A 19,483-nucleotide genomic window follows, 5' to 3' on the forward strand; every position below is an offset into this window, starting at 1 on the left:
TCAGGTGAGATTTCCCAGAAACACTGAATATATGGTATGTGTCCTAATCTGCCGGATTAGAACAAGGTCTAGCCTGACCAGCATTTTCCATCCTTGTCCTTGTCTGTGGAAAACCCAGGTAAATGCAGGAACATTCACCACCACCTATATAAATTCTGTGTGCAAAGATTAGTATGGATATATATCCATGATAAAAATCAAGCATACACTAATTCATTCTGCTTCTTTTAGTAATGTAGAAGCCTTAAGGAGATGTGTAATTATAAGGTCTCACCCATTAATTCTTTGAAACCTGACTCTGAAATTGTCCTGTCTTCTAAGATTTCACAAGGCGTATTTTTTCTGTATTTGTATGGAACTGTGGAATTGCATATTTCTGAGAATAGTCAGCCCTTCTGACTAATTTGGGGTAAAATGCAGCATTTTTAACATCCCTTGGATCCACTCTATATATGGCTACTACACACTGCCCACATGAATTTCATTAATATCACAATCTTATCAGTTCTGGCTGTTAAATAAATCCACCCCACATTTAAGGGACCATCCTTAAGACCTATCTGCTTAAGAGTTTTAATTCTTTAACATTCAGGCAATAGTAATAACGTTCCATTTCATATCAGGAGTTGAGCTTAGTTTCTTCTCCCACAATGTCGACATCTTAATTCTAGAACAAAAAGAAGAAGACCAAATCAAAAACCCCAGCAGAATCAAGTGTCAACGTTCCTGATTCTGGCAAGCCAGCGGCCACTGAAGAAGAACAGTCTGCAGCTTCGTCAGAGAAGGGTGGGATTAACGGCTACCATATCAATGGTTCGGCCAATGACACAGAGTCAGTGGACTCACTCAGTGAAGGCTTGGAGACGCTTTCCATTGATGCAAGAGAGTTAGAGGAGAGTGAGCCTGCTGTGCCTGAGGCTCCTGATGGGGCAGGTTAGTTTTTTGTTGGATTATTATGAAAACCAGAAAGTCTGTATAAGTAGGAAGGCTTCCTTCTTCCATTCTACTTGTGTAGTGCCTTCTGCCACATTTCATTATTTAATAACCAAACAGTTACAATTTCCCTTCCACTATTCAGTAGTTGCTACAGAAGGAGATGAACCATTCTTTTTCAAATTGCATTGACTTCCCAGTTTCCAAAGAGGGGGAGAGAGGTAGAAATGGAAGCAACATGACAGTAATTATTGTAGGTAACTGGAATTCGTACTAAATTATATGGCTCAGTGGGTTAGGACGCTGAGCTTGTCGATCAGAAGGTCGGCAATTTGGCGGGTTGAATCCCGAGTGCCGCATAACAGAGTGAGCGCCTGTTACTCGTCCCAGCTTCTGCCAACCTAGCAGTTCGAAAGCATGTAAAAATGCAAGTAGAAAAATAGGGACCACTACAGTGGGAAGATAACAGCGTTCCATGCGCCTTTAGTGTCTAGTCATGCCGGCCACATGACCACGGAGACGTCCTCAGACAAGCGCTGGCTCTTCGGCTTTGAAACGGAGATGAGCATCGGCCCCTAGAGTCAGAAACGACTAGCACGCATGTGCGGGGGAACCTTTACCTTTTATATATAATCTGATTTGGAAATCCATAGATTGCATGGGCAGTGAATGTACTGAAGTGGAAAATTGGGTACTGTGTAAATTAGGGGTGGGGAACTATGGCTACTTTACAACTGTCTGCTTCATCTCCCAGAATTCCTGAAGTTTATAGGCTGTAAAGTTGCCCTAGTTGACAAGCCCTGATGTAAACTTTAGTTAGGCTTATGGCCACCATACAGAGACACCCTAGATAAATAATTTGGGATTCCAGTCTACCTAACATTCCTTATCCTATTGTTCTTTTTTATGTTATTTTATGGTTATGGGATGTTTAGAGTAACCTTTTTCCCCCTTCCTCAGCATTGTTACAGTTTGAAAATGGAATAACCAACTTGAGTCCAAAATCTGCAAGCACACGGACTTTCCAGAATACCCAGCCCCTCAGAGCGCAACCTGAATTGAGAAACGCTGGCAAGCCACTTTCCAGACCTGCTTCCAGCACCCAATCTCCAGCTCCTTCATCCCTAGCAATGCTGGATGACGTCCCTGTGCCCCCTGGAAACAAAAAACTAGGTAGAATTTACAGATCTATGACATGATTCTGTTCTCTTTTTAGTTTTTCTAAGACGTTCTTTGTTGCAAAGTAATTATAGGGTGCCAGTTGACATTTGTTTTAACTCTAAAGCTTGTAATTCTTAGTGTATATCTCATTAGTTGTTGTGCTGTGGTGGGTAGTACAGGACTTTGATCCCGTTCAAATCTTGCTGAGTCATAAAGTTCATTGGGTAACCGTGTACCAGGTCAGCCTAACCTTCAGCAGTGGCTTCAAAGATAAGCGAAAAGAGTCTAATCTAGCATTTCAGATATTCCTTGGGAAACAGTAAGATTAAATTAAATGGAATGTAAAATTGCAGTTATTTTCATTCTGGATACTTAATGTGCAAATATATGAATATATTTTACTTAAATTTTAAGATGAAGATAAATATTCAGGACATCTCAGTATGATTATCCTTGTTCTGTCTTGACATGCTTATTGATAGCCTTTTAATATAATCTGAACAACAGATCATTGCTTTTTTAACATAAGTAATATGTTAGCTGCTGCACTGGGACTGGTAAATGCAGAGTGGATTCCTGTGGAAGTTGATTGCCATATTCTCTCCTCTCTGATTTTGATCAATCACTTCATCTTTCCTATTTCAGGGTTAAATTGCTGCCACTGTATAATTCTCATTTAGCTTTATGGTGACTTTGCAAGGGATTCTTAGATTCAAATTCAAAAGTGGTACAGATCTGTTCAAGCCTGCTTGCTCTGGGAATAAATGCATTCACTCGGCACAATATCTCTTTCCAGTTCTACCTGAATTTCTTTATCTATTTCTGTTTGGGTTGCAGAGAGCTCGTACATAATACATTGTATTAAAAGTGGGGAGTAATATTCAGAGCACATTAGCTCTAGCAGCTAGAGTTACTTGAAACTGGTTTTAACTGACTTAACAAGGAGCACTGAAAGATTGTAAATTATTTAATATAAATAATGCAGCCTTTGAGGCAAGTTGTAGACGACATTTTTGCCTCATCTGGATATACAAATAAAATGAGAATTAATTGATAATATTTTTTCCTCATTTGGATAAACAAATAAAATGAGAATTAGTTGACTTAGATTATTTAATTAGCTGACATTGCTCAATGATTCACTCTGTATACGTGGTGTGCAACGTAGTTTTAGGAAAGTGCATTCTCCCTCGTAATCATTATATTTCTGTGCACACTTTTTTTTTCATGGTGTGAGCCAAGTTTCCAATATAACCTCAGTGGATAAATGAGAAGCCACAGACCCCTTGCTGTTCCCTCTTTTAGTTTCTTGTTCTTCCCTTCTATGCCTGTCAGCAAATGAGACCTTCAAAATCTTGATTCTAAACATGGTCGTTATCCATAGTTTTGGGGAGGCAGGAATATCTGTCTCTTGGCAGCATATATATATATATAATAAATAGTTAGCAGAAATATTTGGACGAAATGGCACTCAGAGCAGCATTCAAGTTTCTTTGGAGTCCCTTTTTCTTGCAGTGAACAAATACTTTATGTCAAGCAATTTGTAGTTTTGATAACTGTTGGAAAATTTACAAGGAGTACTGACACTTTAGTATATTGTGTTCTTTTTGGATAGGTTCCAATATTGAAAAATCGGTAAAAGACCTCCAGCGATGCACCGTGTCACTGTCCCGATATCGGGTTGTGGTTAAAGAAGAGATGGATGCTTCTATTAAGAAAATGAAGCAGGTCTTTGCAGAGCTGCAGAGTTGGTATGCTAATACTTTGAAATCTGGTGTGAGCATGATTTTAAAGGATTTAATTAAGAATAATGCCTTCCAGATTTCCTTTTTTCATTCACCAAACTAGTCCTTGCCTGAAGGTGTATATACAACATGATTAGTTGGAGTCATACTAGCGCATGGGTTCATGATCACGTTTTCTGTAAAAAATCTAGGGATTCTGGTGGTACTGTATGTAGTCAGGGTACAAACTGCTTCCAAATAACAACTTTATCCCCAAATAAAACAACTATGTATATGGGTGACTTTATGTAGGGAACTCATGGACTTAGCAATACAAAGTTACTAAGAGTAGATGCCTTAAAGATAATCTATACTATAGCATTGCAACATACGATAAGTCACTTATGTTTTCCTATTTTTTTAGAAACTGGCTCATGATTTTGACTGTGGTTTTTTCTACAAGCTTGTTTCCATATAGTTTCTGAACGTTTCATTACCAAACTAGGTAACATCAGGATTTCCTTGTCCTATTCTCCTTAGCTTATAAATGTCTTGTGTGCCAGTATGGTCAGCTGGTCATGCAATTGGTCGTTTGTTTGGAGCTAGTTTTAAATTCTTAGTGGCTGATTGGTTCTCACTGGCTTAGGATAGAAATGGAACAGAGTTTGGAAACAAATGTCCTGTATGTATATGCAGGAGTTCACTGGCCATTTAACTTTTTAATAATGAATCCTCATTATGGTTGAGAAATCTATTGCATTTGCATTTCAAATGAACAGGTGATTAAAATAATTTGATTCCCAATTTTCACAAAGCTACAGAATGAACAATACAAATAACAATTTCTGCTTAATACCAAGTGAGTTTAAAAAGTTAGTTTAATCTGACCAAATAAATAGAAATTTTGAGAACAGAATCATTTCCCATGTCAAAAAGCATTTTCATTTTCAAATCTTAACAATCTGAGATCAAGAGACTTGAGGGGGTTTGTAGGCTGACCTAATCTATCACATTTCTTGCTTATCAAATCCACCATTAAGTACTGATGTAAAATTAATGCTCTGAATCGCTGAGATTTGTACATAGCTAAACTAAAATCTTTGCTATTTATCCTACATACAGCCTTAAGAAAAATAATGAAAGCATTTTTTTCTTAGTTTGGGTTACTTGCATCTGACTTATTTCTCCAAGGATACATATTGGGATTGTAGGCAAAGAAGAATCTTGAAAGATTCCTCAAACGAACGCTAGCAGCCTCTGCTTGACTTAATATTTAGAACCGATTGCGGATTTTACCAGCAGATTTATCATTCAGCATTATCCAGCATTCATGTGGATGGTGCGTTTCCCTACAGATATCTCTTCCTTCAGCATAAAAAAACTAGTGCTTCTTATAAATCATAACCTCCTGGGTCACTCCTCTAATCTTTGCCTCATCATGCGTCATGTTTTAAAAGGTTAAAGACCTTGTTTCAATAATTCTGCTTGCTGTGGGGCAGAGAAAGGGCAGAAAACAGGAAGTGCAGTTCCGTGACACAGGGAAATGCATGGCTAGTTTGGAAGGAAGCCAGCAGAACCTCCTTTAATAAATTCCAGATAAAGAATCAAGGGTTTGTTATTTGTTCTTTCCTGAAAACGGGGTGATTGCCATTCTGCAAACGAGGCTGTGTACCTTCAAACCACAGCATACAAATCCCTTGCTAGTCACTTCTGAGGAAACTTATTTACATCATCACATAAATGCAGCATTGCCAGTTCAAATTAGGAAGTCTATCAAGAGAACTGGTCTGGCAACTGTTGGTATTATGAATATTATGTTCTCTTAATATACGTTGGCTGTAGTCACTTGGTGGAAGAGGTCTCGAAGGAATTACCACAATTTTGTAAACTAAAATTGAACAAGTAATATTTTTATAGCATCCCTTGAAAACTTGATTGTTTTGCTTTAGAAATTCATAATGTGCTCATTAGGCAGGCTGTATTTCTTTTTAAACATAAGTGATGAATTTATAATATTTGGCATAAAGAGGAAGATCCATTTAGGAACACCTTGCCGTGTAACAGACTGAAGTGTTCAGGTTTCTGAAGATCAAACCTGTTCTGTTCCAGCCTACGACCGGCCCTGTTTGAATGTCAGGGACAACCCCTTTTTATAGTCAACAGGCTGGAAAAAAAACCAACCAAATTTATTTACAAAGAGTTCAAACAAAAGTTAAATGAAAAGTTCAAGAGTTAAACCAAAAGTTCAAACAAGAGTTAAACAAGAATAACAGACCAGGACTCTAGCAGAAGATCTTCAAACGGTTACCTTCAGCAACCAGCACCTCCCACACCTTCCCCTTTTATCAGCAGTCCCAAGGCGTGGCTTCTCATTGCGTTCTCCTGAGTTGCCTCATTGCCTTCCTCTGTTCTGCTCTGCTAGATTGCCTCCTGCTCCTAGCGTCCCTGAACAGAGCCAGCTGTGGATTGTCTTCTTCCAATCCCTCGTGCTCACACAGCTGAGTCTGATGAAGAACAAGATGGGAGGGGCCAGGCTGAAAGTCCTGCAGTGCATCAGAACCTTCCTCTGACACCAAAGGCTCTCCAAACCCCTCCTCCTCCTCTTCAGAATCATCCGACTCAGCTGCCGGAACCACAGGCACTGAATCACAACAAAACCCTCATGTTAAATATTCTCTGCATTACTCTTTTGCTGTTTTCAACATTAGCTGTTCTATAGTAATGTTTAATAACTCTGCAGTTGAAACTGTATTTTCAGTTTTTTATTTGACTTGTCATCACATACTATCACCTTTTGTTTTATATTTGTATTTTCATCAGTTAGGCACTGTTCACCCACAATAGATCTTTTAGGGGGGCCCTGCATTCTAGATGCTATTTTGTAATTGAGAAAATATGGCAATAAATCATTGACCTGATGGGAATCTCTCTTTGCCACTTTTAAAAGGAAGGAATGTGCTGTGAACCCCTGAAGTTATTGCCAGGAATGAAGATTTTCAGGTTTTGGATATCACTGCTCAAGTTGCTCAAACTTTTAAATATATTAGTTCAGTCTATAATTTCTGAATTTTTATGAAATTCCTATTGAAGGACAAATCATCCGTCTGTTGGAGCCCATCACAAATGCAGCCTAATTTGTCCTCTGAACTTTCTGATCAGATTCTGTGATTGCCTTAAACCAGGGGTCAGCAACCTGAAACAGTGAAAGAGCCACTCTGAACCTTTTCCCTCACAAAAGGAAAAACTGGGAGCCGCAAAAAATGTGTGCACATGTGTGTACATGTGCACATGCGCAGAACAGGGTTTGAGTGAAGCCAAGGCGAGATATGCACCTACCCTGCATATTTGAATTGATTGGTTGAACTTTTTTAGTCCCACTTTTTTTTTTGGACTGCACATGGCAGAGGACTGGGAGCCGCAGGAGATGGCTGAAAGAGCCGCATGTGGCTCCAGAGCCGCGGGTTGCAGACCTGTGCCTTAAACCATGGGTCGGCAACCTGTGGCTCTGGAGCCACATGTGACTCAGTCTTCTCCTGCGGCTCCCAGTCATCCTCCGCCATTTGCAGAGAGACAGAGAGAGGGGTGTGTGTGTGTGTGTGTGTGTGTGTGTGTGTGTGTGTGTGTGTGTGTGTAAAAAAGAGAGTGGCCTCACGCTGTTCTCAAGCTGACAAGCTTATTGGGTGGGGCTCCTGCCTTTGCTGCGTCTCTGCAGGAAGCAGCAGAAACCAGCAGAAAGCAGCAGCTCAGGAGAGCTAGCCCAATAAGAATGTGTGTCAGCTTGTCGGAGAACAGCGTGAAGCCATCTTGCCAGGTGAGCAGAGAAAGGAAGAGAGGGAGGGGGAGAGAGAGACAGAGAGAATTCATGCCCAGCAGCCTCTATTTCTTTTTAATTAAACTCTTCAATCAAGCTGCCCCCCTCGCGTGTGCCCGCATTCGCGCACGAGAGTTTTGCGGCTCCCAATGTTTTATCTGGGAAACAGGTCCAAGTGGCTCTTTGAGTGTTTAAAGTTGCCGACCCCTGCCTTAAACATTAGAATTATGTGTATGTAGCACAAACAATTAAGCAGGCATACGATATCTGATATTGAAGATATAATAAAAGAATAAAATACAAAGTACATAGGCAGTTCAGCCCTTCAGGCCTACTTCCACCTAATATTGGTCTGAGAAACAAATCCATTGCTTGTGACTTCATCAGCCTTGCCATCAGGATTGCTTTCAAACACAAATTCTCTGGTTCCCCTGTACAGATAGCTCTTGTTTAACAACCACTCGTTCAGCGACCATTCAGAGTTACGGTGGCACTGAACCAGGAGACTTACAAGCAGTCCTCGTAGTTAGAGCTGTTGTAGCATCCTTGTGGTCATGTGATTGCAATTTGGGCACTTAGCAACCAGCATTTATTTATGATGGTTGCAGTGGTACATGGTCATTATTTGTGACCTTCCCCACTGGCTTCCCACAAGCACTGGGGAAGCCAGCAGGAAGTCTCAAATGGCAATCATGTGATGTTCTGCTTAATGACTACACGGCATTTACTTAATGATGGGAACTAGAACTGCCAGAACTACTGATGTAAGTTGGCATGGTCATGTGAGGTTGCACTTCACAACCACATCACAGTGGAGTTGCCAGTCCCAATTAAGTGAGGACTACTTCTCTTTCATTCATAAAGGCAAGCAATAGAACTCAACTTTGTAGCTGGTTTAATAGCAGCATAAAGCCTGATATCTATCAGGTTTTCATTCTCCTCACTGTAAGGATTTTATTGGCTTTCCTTGGCTTGTTGCCCCGAATAGAAGCTGGAACATATTTACGGATGGTTACTAGGATTTACAATTGCATCATCATCCATGGCCTTTATTATCACAACCCCTGAATCATTGCTGGGATTGTTCAACCTCTGAGATGCAAGCTTTCAGTTATTATGTTTTATCCTTTACCAGTTGTTCATCTGGATGCATCTAAACTGAAACCTATTCACGCAGATACTCAAAATCTGTTATCACCCATCTCTGCATGATTTAGTAGTACTGTGTGATAGATAACTGCTCTGAATTATCCTCAACCTTGGAGGAGTTAAAACTGAAATATCAGATGGTTCCTTTATCTCTTTCTCAGATTCATGACCCAGCCATCCTCCTTAGGAAACCTCTTGAGCTTTTCCAGATTCCATTAAAATTGCCTTATTTGGGGGCAGAATTTTTATTAAAACATCCCAAGGGACAAAAATAAAACAGCTACAAAAAAAGAAGATAGAGATATGGTGGATAAACAATAAAATATCAACAGATAATGTTTTATTTATTTCCTTGTTCCTTGTTATTGAGGGTGGTAGTGAAGATCAGAGAAGCAGCTGTATGGCGAACAGCTCTTGGTAGCCATGCCAACCTCTGCTGAGACTCAGAGACTTTCGGAGGTTCTAATGATGCCCATAAATAATCTCTGTGCATTTACTATCCTGCATTTATTAGACCATTTTTTTTCTCACGAGTATTACAGCATGGAGTGTGAATGAGCTTTGCCCCCTATAAACAAATTCCTGGCATTCCATAGGAATAAACTGATGCTGGCAAAGCCTGTTCTCTTGCATATCAACCAAGAATTTATTCTCTCTATTTTCTTTCCAAATCTGTCTTCCTCTTTGGAATATGCTAGGGATGCCTAAGAGGCTAGAAGCCCTTCATAAGGAACAGTATATTCTCCTCTACTCTGAACAGATTAAGGAAGTGGTACCTGTGTCATTCAAAACATTGCTATTTTCATATGCTGTGAGCTGGCAAAGGAGCCCAGTCCATACTAGATCATTCCACTTCAGCTACGTATGTGCCTGTATATACTGATTCTTGTATTGTACAGATCTGTACTAGTACCATCAGTGTTTATTCTCAATCAGCAGTTTTGTCTGAATGGTTCTTTGGTGATAACCCAGAGGAAATCACAGCGAAAAAGAAGAGATTAACTTTTAACCTGAAACTCTGGTTCTTCAAGTGGTCACCAGTATGTAACAAGCCCTCAGGTTAAGAGTGCCCCGGTTTAGGGACAACCCAGAGTTCAGTCTAGAACCTGTTCTATCAAAATCTGAGTTAAATACACCATGGTTCAAGTTAATTACACAATACTATTTACACAGTATTATATAATAATACTGTTCTGGCTTTACATACAAATTTGACTTGGGAACGGAACTTGTTCTTAAACTGGAGATTATCTGGGCTCACAAAATGGACACTGATCCCCTCCCCCATATCAGATATTTCAGGGGTCCCCAACCGATGGTCTGTAGACCAGTACCGGGCCGCAGCATGCCAGCAACCAGGCCGCACAAACAAGCAGAGCCCCATCTGTGAGATGTAGGCAGCACACACAACCACGCACCCTCCGGTCCACAGAAAAACCTCTCTCTCTGGTCCCCAAAAGGTTGGGGACCTCTTGAGATACTTGATTCTGCTTTATCAGTTCCAGTCATTACTATAGCCGTTGTTAATCTGAGGAGAAAAACAAGAGTCACTACTTGTAGGCGACATGTTATAATGAGGCTCAACTTCCTGCAAAGAATAGTTCTGGTATGTTTCAAATTGGGTCTCAGAAAAAGAGTTGTTAGTGATATTTATCCATTCCATCTTTGAAAGCTTAATGTATACAAAGACACTGTTTTTTATCAGGGAGGCAGAGATTTGTCCCAATTTAATGACCTGATTGATTGTCGAGTTGGGTTCTAAAAGTTATAGCCTCTGAATATAAGAGAATTTTAATCTTTATTTCCTTTCTTTTCTTCCTTTAGCCTCATGGATCGAGAAGTAGCCCTACTTGGTGAAATGGACAAAGTAAAAGCGGAAGCAAGTAAGTTTTATAAAACACAGCTATGTTAATATCTTTGTCCTGAAACTATAAGACTACCAGATTTTTAAAGTAAGCAGTCCAAGACAAAATACAAAGGACTTCAATTTCTGGTGTTTCCAGATATGTAAACCATACTATATATGTACAGGTCGGCTATTTTTTGTATCACATCTAGTTGTATAGGTTCACGTTTCAAATATCTTGTAATTACATATACATGGATAAGATCTGGTTTTGCTCTTGACTTAACCATTCATTTAGTGACTGCACAAAGCTACGGTGGCACTGGAAAAAGTGACTTATGACTATTTTTCTCACTTAACGACTGTTGCAGCATCCCCATGGTCACGTGGTCAGAATTCGGGTGCTTGGCAACAGGCATGCATTTCCGCCACTGCATTGTGTGGTCACCTTTTGTAACCTTCCCAGCTGGTCACCTTCTGTGAATGTTTGACGAAGCAAAGCCAGTGGGGGAAGCCAGATTTGCTTACCAACTGCATAATTCTCTTAACAACTTCAGTGATTTGCTTAACAACTGTGGGGGGGGGAATCAAAATGGGGTGCAACTCACTTCATTGTCTTGCTTAGCAATGGAAATTTTGGGGTCAATTGTGGTCATAAGTCAAGGACTACATGCATTTATTTCCAAGTATAGTGCCATGGTTAATCCTAGTTGCCATTACACCAGAAAAGCATGTGGGGTTTCCTCATACCAAGCGCAGTGTTTAAACAGAGTGCTCCTAAGGCTTCTGTGTGTGCATTTATATGCTGATTTACTTATCCTGGATGAAAACTATCACTCTCTCATTCTCTGTTACCATTCCAATGGGTATGAAACTTAAGAGTCCAAATATACAGGAAAGTGCAAGAATAAAATATGTACCCAGCCAGCCCGATTGTCTGAATTGAGACTTGTATCACCGGTTGTTGTATCACTCTAATCTTCATATCTAAATAAACCTGTGGCTACCATTACTGCTACTACTACTGTAGTATGAACTTTGTAGGTGCCATGAAAAATTCCCCAGAACAAGGCAACGAGAATACATACCCCTTGAAGACTCTTAATTGATATGCAACTTGATTAATATGGCTCATAGCGCTAGTCCTCACTTAAATTTGCTCAGCGACTAGTTGAAGGTGCTGAATAAGCGCTACGTATGACCGATCCTCAAAGTTCCAGCTGTCCCCGCCTCCCATCCAGTCTGGGTGCTTGGCAACCAGCTCACACAGCAGGTGCATCCTCCCACAGTCACATGACCACCATCTGGGACCTTCGCTGCTGGCTTCTCAAAAGCAAAGTCAACGGAGAAGCCAGCCGCAAAGGTTGAAGCTGGCTCTTGTAAGTAAGTCGCTCGCACTCTCTGCCACCTGGCGGCAGCCATCCTTGGTCCCGACAAGCTTGCTCTTCATCTTGCTGGCCACCCATGCACCTTACCACACCTGCCAGCAGCCCCACTTGCCTGCCTGCCAGGCAGCCTGCCTGCCTGCATGCAGATCACCTTGGACTCACTTAAGGATGCATGAACCTGGCTTAACAACAGCAGTGGGAAGCACTGGGATTGCTGTCACTAAGCAGTACGGGCAGGTCACGTCACATTTTAGGATTGCATCGCTTAGTAACAGAGGTTCCAGTCCCGATTACTGTGGTTAAGTGAAGACTACCTGTATATCAAAGAAGCAATTCCCATGACCTCTCAGAAACTGCAGCTTTTTCTGCTCCTGTTCCCCAGGGTTTGATTGTGGTATCTATTGTGCTTTTCTGCTTCCAAGACAAAAGAGCTACTTTGATGTGCCATCATTCATTGGCAAAAAAAAAAGTACAGGAGAAAAGAGTTATAAACTGCACCCTGCCCAAAGCATTGCAATCAAGTAAACAGCCAATTTGACTTGGTAACTTCTTCCATATTTTTTTTATTATTATTAAAAAGGGAGACAGAGAAAGAAAGCAAAGGGCCCTATATTCACAGATTTCATGTGTTGAGCTTGAGCTACATAAGAATCTTGTCAGTTGGGGGAATTTAAGAGTTCTCGCCCTGTTGCCTAGGTAATTATCCCCTGGCATTTAACTTCCAGTCTTCTTAGGTATTTTCCAAGGCCTCAAGCATTTTTCAGATGTATTGCAGAGCTGAAGCTGACCTTTGAAGGATAAACTTAAAATGTTGGGGAAAGGGGAGAATAGGGGCTGGCAAGAATTAGATGTGTAGCAACTGGACATTCTGTTTTGTGCTTTAATTGCTTAATTGTTCTATTTATTATAAATGTGATTGCCTTTGGGGGGGTTTTCTGTTTTACATTATAGTGGAAATCCTAAGTGGCCGCCAAAAGAAGGCAGAGGCACTGAAGAAACTAACAGATGTAGCAGTCCGAATGTCAGAAGAACAGCTGGTAGAACTTAGAGCTGATATAAAGGTGAATCTCCAGACTGCTTTGGGCTACGTACACCTTTTTCTAATCTACATAGATTGGGCAGCTGGGGCAGAGATCTTATAAAAGTACAGCCACAATATGCACAGGGAAATTGCACTTCCCCGGGTTCTGTTGATGTAATTACATTTCCTTATATTCCTCTTATGCAGAAGAGCTCTATTGAACAGTAGAGCAGAGGTCCCCAACCTTTTGGGCACCAGGGAACGGTTCCGTGGAGAGAGGTTTTTCCATGGACCGGAGGGGGCGTGGTTTTGTGTGCTGCCTGCATCTCGCGGATGGGGCTTCGCTTGTTTGTGCGGACCAGTTGCTGGCATGCCGTGGCCCGGTACCGATCCACGGACCGGGGGTTGGGGACCCCTGCAGTAGAGGATATGCTTAGGAAGAGTCAATCTTAGTCTGTAGCATTTGAAGCAGGCAATTTCAATAACTGACCTGGCAACAACATTTGCTTAAGCTTAGGATTGACTGAAAAATCGAAGCATTTTTTAAAAAAAATTATTTTTGAAAAGAACAAACTTGAAGACTTTGCCTGAAACATTTTCACACTTATTAACTCTCCGCAAAGCTGATGGATTATTTGATCGTGGCTGCGAAATTTGATCTCAGTGTGTTGTGTTGTCTGAACCAGCAACTGACAAATGCTTCCCTTGCTTACCACTAGAGGCCAGAATGAAGTTACGTTCAAATCCCCACAAAAATCTCACCACATGGAAAAATTCACCCTGGTAATTGCTGTTCTATCAGCAGTGCCAACTTTAAACTGTTTATTATTTTTCTCATGGGGTCTTCCTGCAAAATAAATCCAATTGTTTATTTTTCTGCAATTGTGTAGAAGCAGAGAGAAGGGTATGTAGCTTGTGCCTCGGTTGACCCCCGCCATTCACCTGACAGCTCCTCTCCCAAAACCTGAACGTGCTTTGTGCATAATGCTAACATGCCTACATTTTTATTTCTCTGCAGCACTTTGTGAGTGAGCGCAAATATGATGAGGATCTCGGCAGGGTGGCTCGCTTCACTTGTGACCTGGATGCCCTAAAGAAAAGCATTGAATCCTTTGGACAAGGTGAGCTGGTCTTAAACGTTGTGTATCCTGGGTATGTACACAAAACAAAAACACAGCAGCGATGGGGCAAAGCTAAGCTGAACTAAACACCCCTGGCTGATAAAAGCACTTCTAAAATTCTGTAAATACATTTTTCTGTGGCTTTCAGCTGAAAAGGCCCTTCTCAGAATTTTATCAGCTCAGAAAATGATCGAGGTCCCTTCTGTGTTTCACTGTTAGTCTTCATATTATTACAATTCCTGAGCTGAGTTGTTTACCTACATTTATTACTTTATCCTGCTTATTTTATGCATAATATGTATTTATATGTTATATATCCTTTGGATATGGGCGTACTGTAAATATTTCAAATTAATACATGTGGAACGGGGCCTCTCTTAGGAAGCCTCCATTTGACATAGCCCAATGCTGTGGGTTTTAAGAAAAAATTTAAAAAAATGTTCAAAGCCCTGTTGCAGTACTAGTAAAGTGAAAGCCATTAGCTTGTCTAAAAATGCATTTGCAAGCTTCTTCTCTCCGCTCGCCAGTTCTGTTTTTTTATTTTCCAATTTTACCCTACTTTTAGGCCTACTGTTTCTATACATCAGGGTATTTCTCAGCAGGCACATGGCTCCCCCAACAGTTAGCTCACAACTTCTGAGGAGTATTTGTAAAGTGGTGGCAATGGCTGCTACAAGAACATTATAGGAGCAGACTAGAAGCATTTTTTTTCTTTTTATTGCAATTTGATTATGTAAGGATTTGGAAAATGTATCATCACTGGTTGCCGATGGGGTGAGGAGTAAATTCATCTTTCCACTGTAAAAAAAAAGTGTGAAATAAGTTTTTTTTCTTTTTCTTTTTGTCATTCTTGTTTCAGTTTCACATCCAAAGAACAGTTATTCAACCAGATCACGGTGCAGCTCTATTACCTCCGTGGCGATGAGCAGTCCGAATGAGTCCACTACCACAGTGTGTGCCTCTATCTCTTCTCCTAGCCTCACAATGGCCAATAAGAAACCATCATCCCCTATAGAAACTTCCACAAATGCAACAAGCCGCCCATCTCAGTCCCACCGGGAGGTAATGATTTAATGTTGTTTCTGTGGTTGAGAGTCTCCTGGAGATTGTCCAGGCTTGGATCTTTTTTACAGTAGAGTTTTTCACTTAGAAGGGGAAAGCAAAGGGCCCACATTTTGACATGTAGGCTGTCATGCCGCACAGTTAATCTCACAGTTGCTTGTCTTAAGCCAACGCTTGGAATGATAATTCAACTCTAATAGAATATGCACCAAATTTAAAATAACTTCCCATTTTTAAAGACTGCATTGACAGCATTCAAATGAAGCATTCTAGGCTGGTGGTGGCGGCGAACCTATGGCACGCATGCCAGAGGCGGCACTCAGAGCCCTCTCTGTGGGCACGCACACCGTTGCCCCAGCCCCGCCTCCCCCCGCGGCCCCCTCCTCGCCAGCAGACCCCTCGGGGAAGAGTTGCTCCCGGGCATGGCCTACGTGGGGCAGCGTAGCCAAGGACATGGCAGCCAGGCAGCAGGGACAAGACTCCGCCCTCATGCCCTATCGCGCGCATGTGATGCTGCAGGGCATGGATGGAGGGTGCAGCCGCCGTGGTGCTGCTGGGCCGCTATGGCGATCTGCTGCAGGCCAGGGAGGCAGTGGGTGGCCCCGCGGGTGGGGCAGGGCGTGGAGTCGGGACGGGGGTGCAGGGTGGGTTTGGGGCACTTGGTCTCTCAAAGATTTGCCATCACTGTTCTAGGCCATTGCATCTTCTTGTGTATTAAAGAATATTAATGTGCATTAATATAAGGTTAAAAATGCAGCCTATATTCTAATTGTGTATAGTTAGGCAATGGATGGAGTGCTATATTTTCAGACCCTCTTAGAAACCGGCTTTACTGATTTTGATTGTAAAACAATCTCTTTGGCATCTATGGATCTTTATCCTATTCTGAGTATGGAAACGAGTGCTCAGGTAATACTGGTACCAATCGCTCTGATTTCCCCCTTTCTTTCTGTTCCAGGGGTTCCAGGGAAATAGAAGGTCTGGTCAAGGTTACCGGTCCCAAGGACAACGCCAAAATGGCTCATCGCATTTCAATTCAAATCGCTATAGAAATGGGTCTTGGTACCAGTCCAACTACAAATCCCGACCACCCTCTGGAAACTCAAACCACCTCAACCAGACTTGCCCCACCGGAATCAATGGAACTAGGCCTGGTCCTGAGCCCGGCCCACCAGCCCCGTCCCTACAGACACATTTGGTCCCACTCAGCCCAGAAGCCAAGGCTCTGCCACAGAGGAAACCTAGATCAAGCCAATACGAGGCATCCAATTCCTGAGGACCGCAAACCCGGCCACTTTCCAAAATTGGAGAACAAGATTCTGGGACACACTTAGCTAGAGATATTAATGAGAAAGAAAATTTACACTTTGCTATCCCTGTGCTTTCTCTTTTTCCCAATCATTCCATTCCGGGAAAGCAGCTTCTTAGCATTTCTCTTGCCCCTGCTTCCTACAATGTGGAATGGGTCAGATTTTAATGGGAAGACATATTCTTGCCGTTCAGGAGTGGCCTTGGCACATCTTACCGATGCCCGTCCTTATGTCCAATGGCTCCTTTTAACATTACAGCCTTTTTAAAATATTGGCAGGTCTGTATCCTAAAAGTGGGGGGGGGCGTGGGGGGGTGGGAATGTCTTCCAGTAGTTCTAATCCAAAATTTTCTGATCCCTGCTCCTCCCAGAATGCCAGTAGCCAGGCCTTATTTTTAACAGCAAAAGCTATTGGTGCTGACAGTGAAACAGGTTGCTGTGAATTGTGGGTTGAAGATGAAAAATTTGAAGGGGAAAAGCTGCAAGAGATTGCTGAAATACTATATTCTTTTTTTGCAACTTATCCTAAAGTCTACACTTGGGAACACTGGGGAATATCTCTTCCAGTAATGGTTGAGCAAGTTCCATTCTTCCTGAGAGAATTAACATTCTGTCTATATGTCATGTATAAATTTAGATATTCCCTGGTTTTAATGTTTGGTGTGGGATGGGAGGTTTCATTTTTTTTCCACTTCCCGGCCAAAATCCCATTATCTGATTCTAAACTAAATTTCTAGCAATTTATTAGTAATGCTAAGCCTAAACGATCGCAAGTAAAAGCAAAGATTGCTACAGTCTCTCTATCCTTGTATAAATAAAAGCAACGTACATGTTTAAAAGATAGTAGCCTTCACTTTGTGCCCTTATTTCTTCTCTTTAAAAAGAGTTCATAGTAAATGGGTTTCTTACAGATGTGGGTTAGATTAATTTAGGATTAGTTTAATTTCAAGGAGCAAAAAAAAATGTCTGGACTATTTCGAATATAGTTAGTTTGGGTATCTAGTTTGCTGCTGCCGCTGATAAATGAGGTAGGAAAAATAAGACGTTTAGCGATAACAGTAGATAATTCAGAATGTTCAATTTGGGCTTCAGGCTTGGACTCACAAGAGTAAAGGAAAAGAAAAAAAATCAGTCTTTGGATAAATAATGGATCTCAAAATATTTTGTGTAGGATGATAGAGTGTTTAAGAAACTTCAAAGAATCTGAGGATTTCACACAGTCATGCTGTGTGTTAGCACCTATATTGCAGATTACTGAAAATGGTGATTTGCTTGAGACCAATCAATCACTTTATTGCAGAAGTGAAGTTCGGATCAGTTTCTTAGCACACTATTTATATTAAATACAAGTGGAGTACCAAAATACTAGATCATAGAGAATGATTAGAATGTTTTACTGTGATTGGTCCTAGATGATAGGCAGTAATAAATGGTTAATTTAAAAGCATATAGTAGAAGTATTCAGGTTAATAAAATCTTTCTCAGTAAAAGGTTTGCCTAAGGTGCAGTTTCTCAAACCTGATACTAAGTTATGGAAATGAATAGTCAAAGCATCTAATTGATCATCCAGAAGACTTGATGTCTGGGGGGGGAAAAACTACATGGCCAAAGCTTTGGCAGTAGGAAAACAAGTGAGAATCACACTCATCTTTCTATTTTGCATTGAAGCTAACTTGAATCTGGCTACTGAATATCAGCCTGAGATTGTTTAGGTATAAGTTAGAGGTACAATTATAGAACTGAGCTTTAAATTAAATTAGGAAGCTTTTCAACCAGCCTTAAAAAAGACAAAATTGGTTTGAAAAGGAAAATTGGAGAAGTAGGTAAGATTTAAGAAACAATTGCAGTAATGGTTGTATGTGTTACTACCTCAGATGATAACTAGCAAGAACCAGAAATCCCTTGCTGTCCCATTTAACACTTTAAAAAGTATTTCCCTCTCCCAACTCCATATGTATGCCTGAATGGATTGTAATGTCTTCACTGGCTGTTGCATCAAGCCCTAAAAGTCTTTTCCTTTTGAAATTTCAGCTAGCAAAAGGCCATCATGTGGCTAAGACGAGGCATATGAAGATGAGTCATAAATTCACTATGGGAGTCAATATGGTTATTGTGTGGCCAGAAGCTTTTCTCAAGCCTTTTATACAACCTAAACATGAAGACAATAACCAATCTACCTGATAAATGTGTTTAGGTTTGCTGAAATAATATATATGAACTAATTTGGATAACTGAAGTATGTTATTGATGTGTAATCTTATTCAAAATGATGCAATTTTATCTTCTCATTATATCAATAAAAGCATTTTCTTCACTGGCATGGTAATTTAATGTGAAGATGACACACTAATGCAACTACAGCCTCAAGGCAGCAATGATGCACTTGAGGGACAATAGGCAGATTTGGGACCTGCTGGGGATAATATGAAACCAGCGGGAACCTAGCATGGATCCAGCCTTTCTCCAGAATAAAGGTCTTAATTATATGTCACATAAAAGTGCACAAATGATTGTTGTATATAAATATAAATGATGGTCTTAAGAATACCGTAACTGCACGTGGTCTCATCTTGCACAGAACTAAAGTCCAGGAACACTAACAAAGGAGTCTTTCTTTGCACACTATGCTTACCCCTGATTTATGTAACTGTGGTTGACTCAACTGGATGCTATTTGTCTGGTTTTGTACAGAATATAAACTAACTGCATGCTTCAGCATGAGTTTACATAAAATCATAGCTAGAGTAGGCCAGATTAAACTTGGCTCATTTGTAGCTTCTGTACGATGTCATTTGAACATAGCCAGTAAGAGACTTGGCTTCATATTCCAACATTCTGTCCTATTTACAATTTCTGAGCTTGAACTTGGTGCTCCATGCAAAAGACTCTTCCAAACAGTCAAGAGAAACTTAAGGACAGGAAACCCTAATGCTTCTCAATATGTTTATAGCTGTGCTG

At 40.9% G+C, this 19,483-nt stretch overlaps 1 protein-coding gene across 2 annotated transcripts in view; it reads left to right on the forward strand.

The window, feature by feature from the left end:
• SPATS2 (spermatogenesis associated serine rich 2) overlaps positions 1-18,833 on the forward strand; it is a 64,674-nt gene extending 45,841 nt beyond the window's left edge. Inside the window, exons 6-14 of one of the 2 annotated variants that reach the window (XM_081320395.1) lie at positions 672-933; positions 1,894-2,106; positions 3,710-3,845; positions 10,603-10,661; positions 12,964-13,073; positions 14,052-14,154; positions 15,014-15,216; positions 16,175-16,804; positions 18,557-18,623. In XM_081320395.1, the coding sequence (XP_081176521.1) occupies positions 672-933; positions 1,894-2,106; positions 3,710-3,845; positions 10,603-10,661; positions 12,964-13,073; positions 14,052-14,154; positions 15,014-15,216; positions 16,175-16,492 (1,404 nt within the window). In that variant the 3' untranslated portion in view covers positions 16,493-16,804; positions 18,557-18,623. Of the gene's footprint in view, positions 1-671; positions 934-1,893; positions 2,107-3,709; positions 3,846-10,602; positions 10,662-12,963; positions 13,074-14,051; positions 14,155-15,013; positions 15,217-16,174; positions 16,805-18,556 lie in introns of both variants that reach the window. The other variant, XM_081320396.1, reaches the window with a different exon arrangement.
• The last annotated feature ends 650 nt before the right edge of the window (positions 18,834-19,483 follow it).

The sequence above is a fragment of the Vipera berus genome (genome assembly GCF_964194415.1).
Source record: "Vipera berus genome assembly, chromosome: 2".
NCBI lineage: Eukaryota > Metazoa > Chordata > Lepidosauria > Squamata > Viperidae > Vipera > Vipera berus.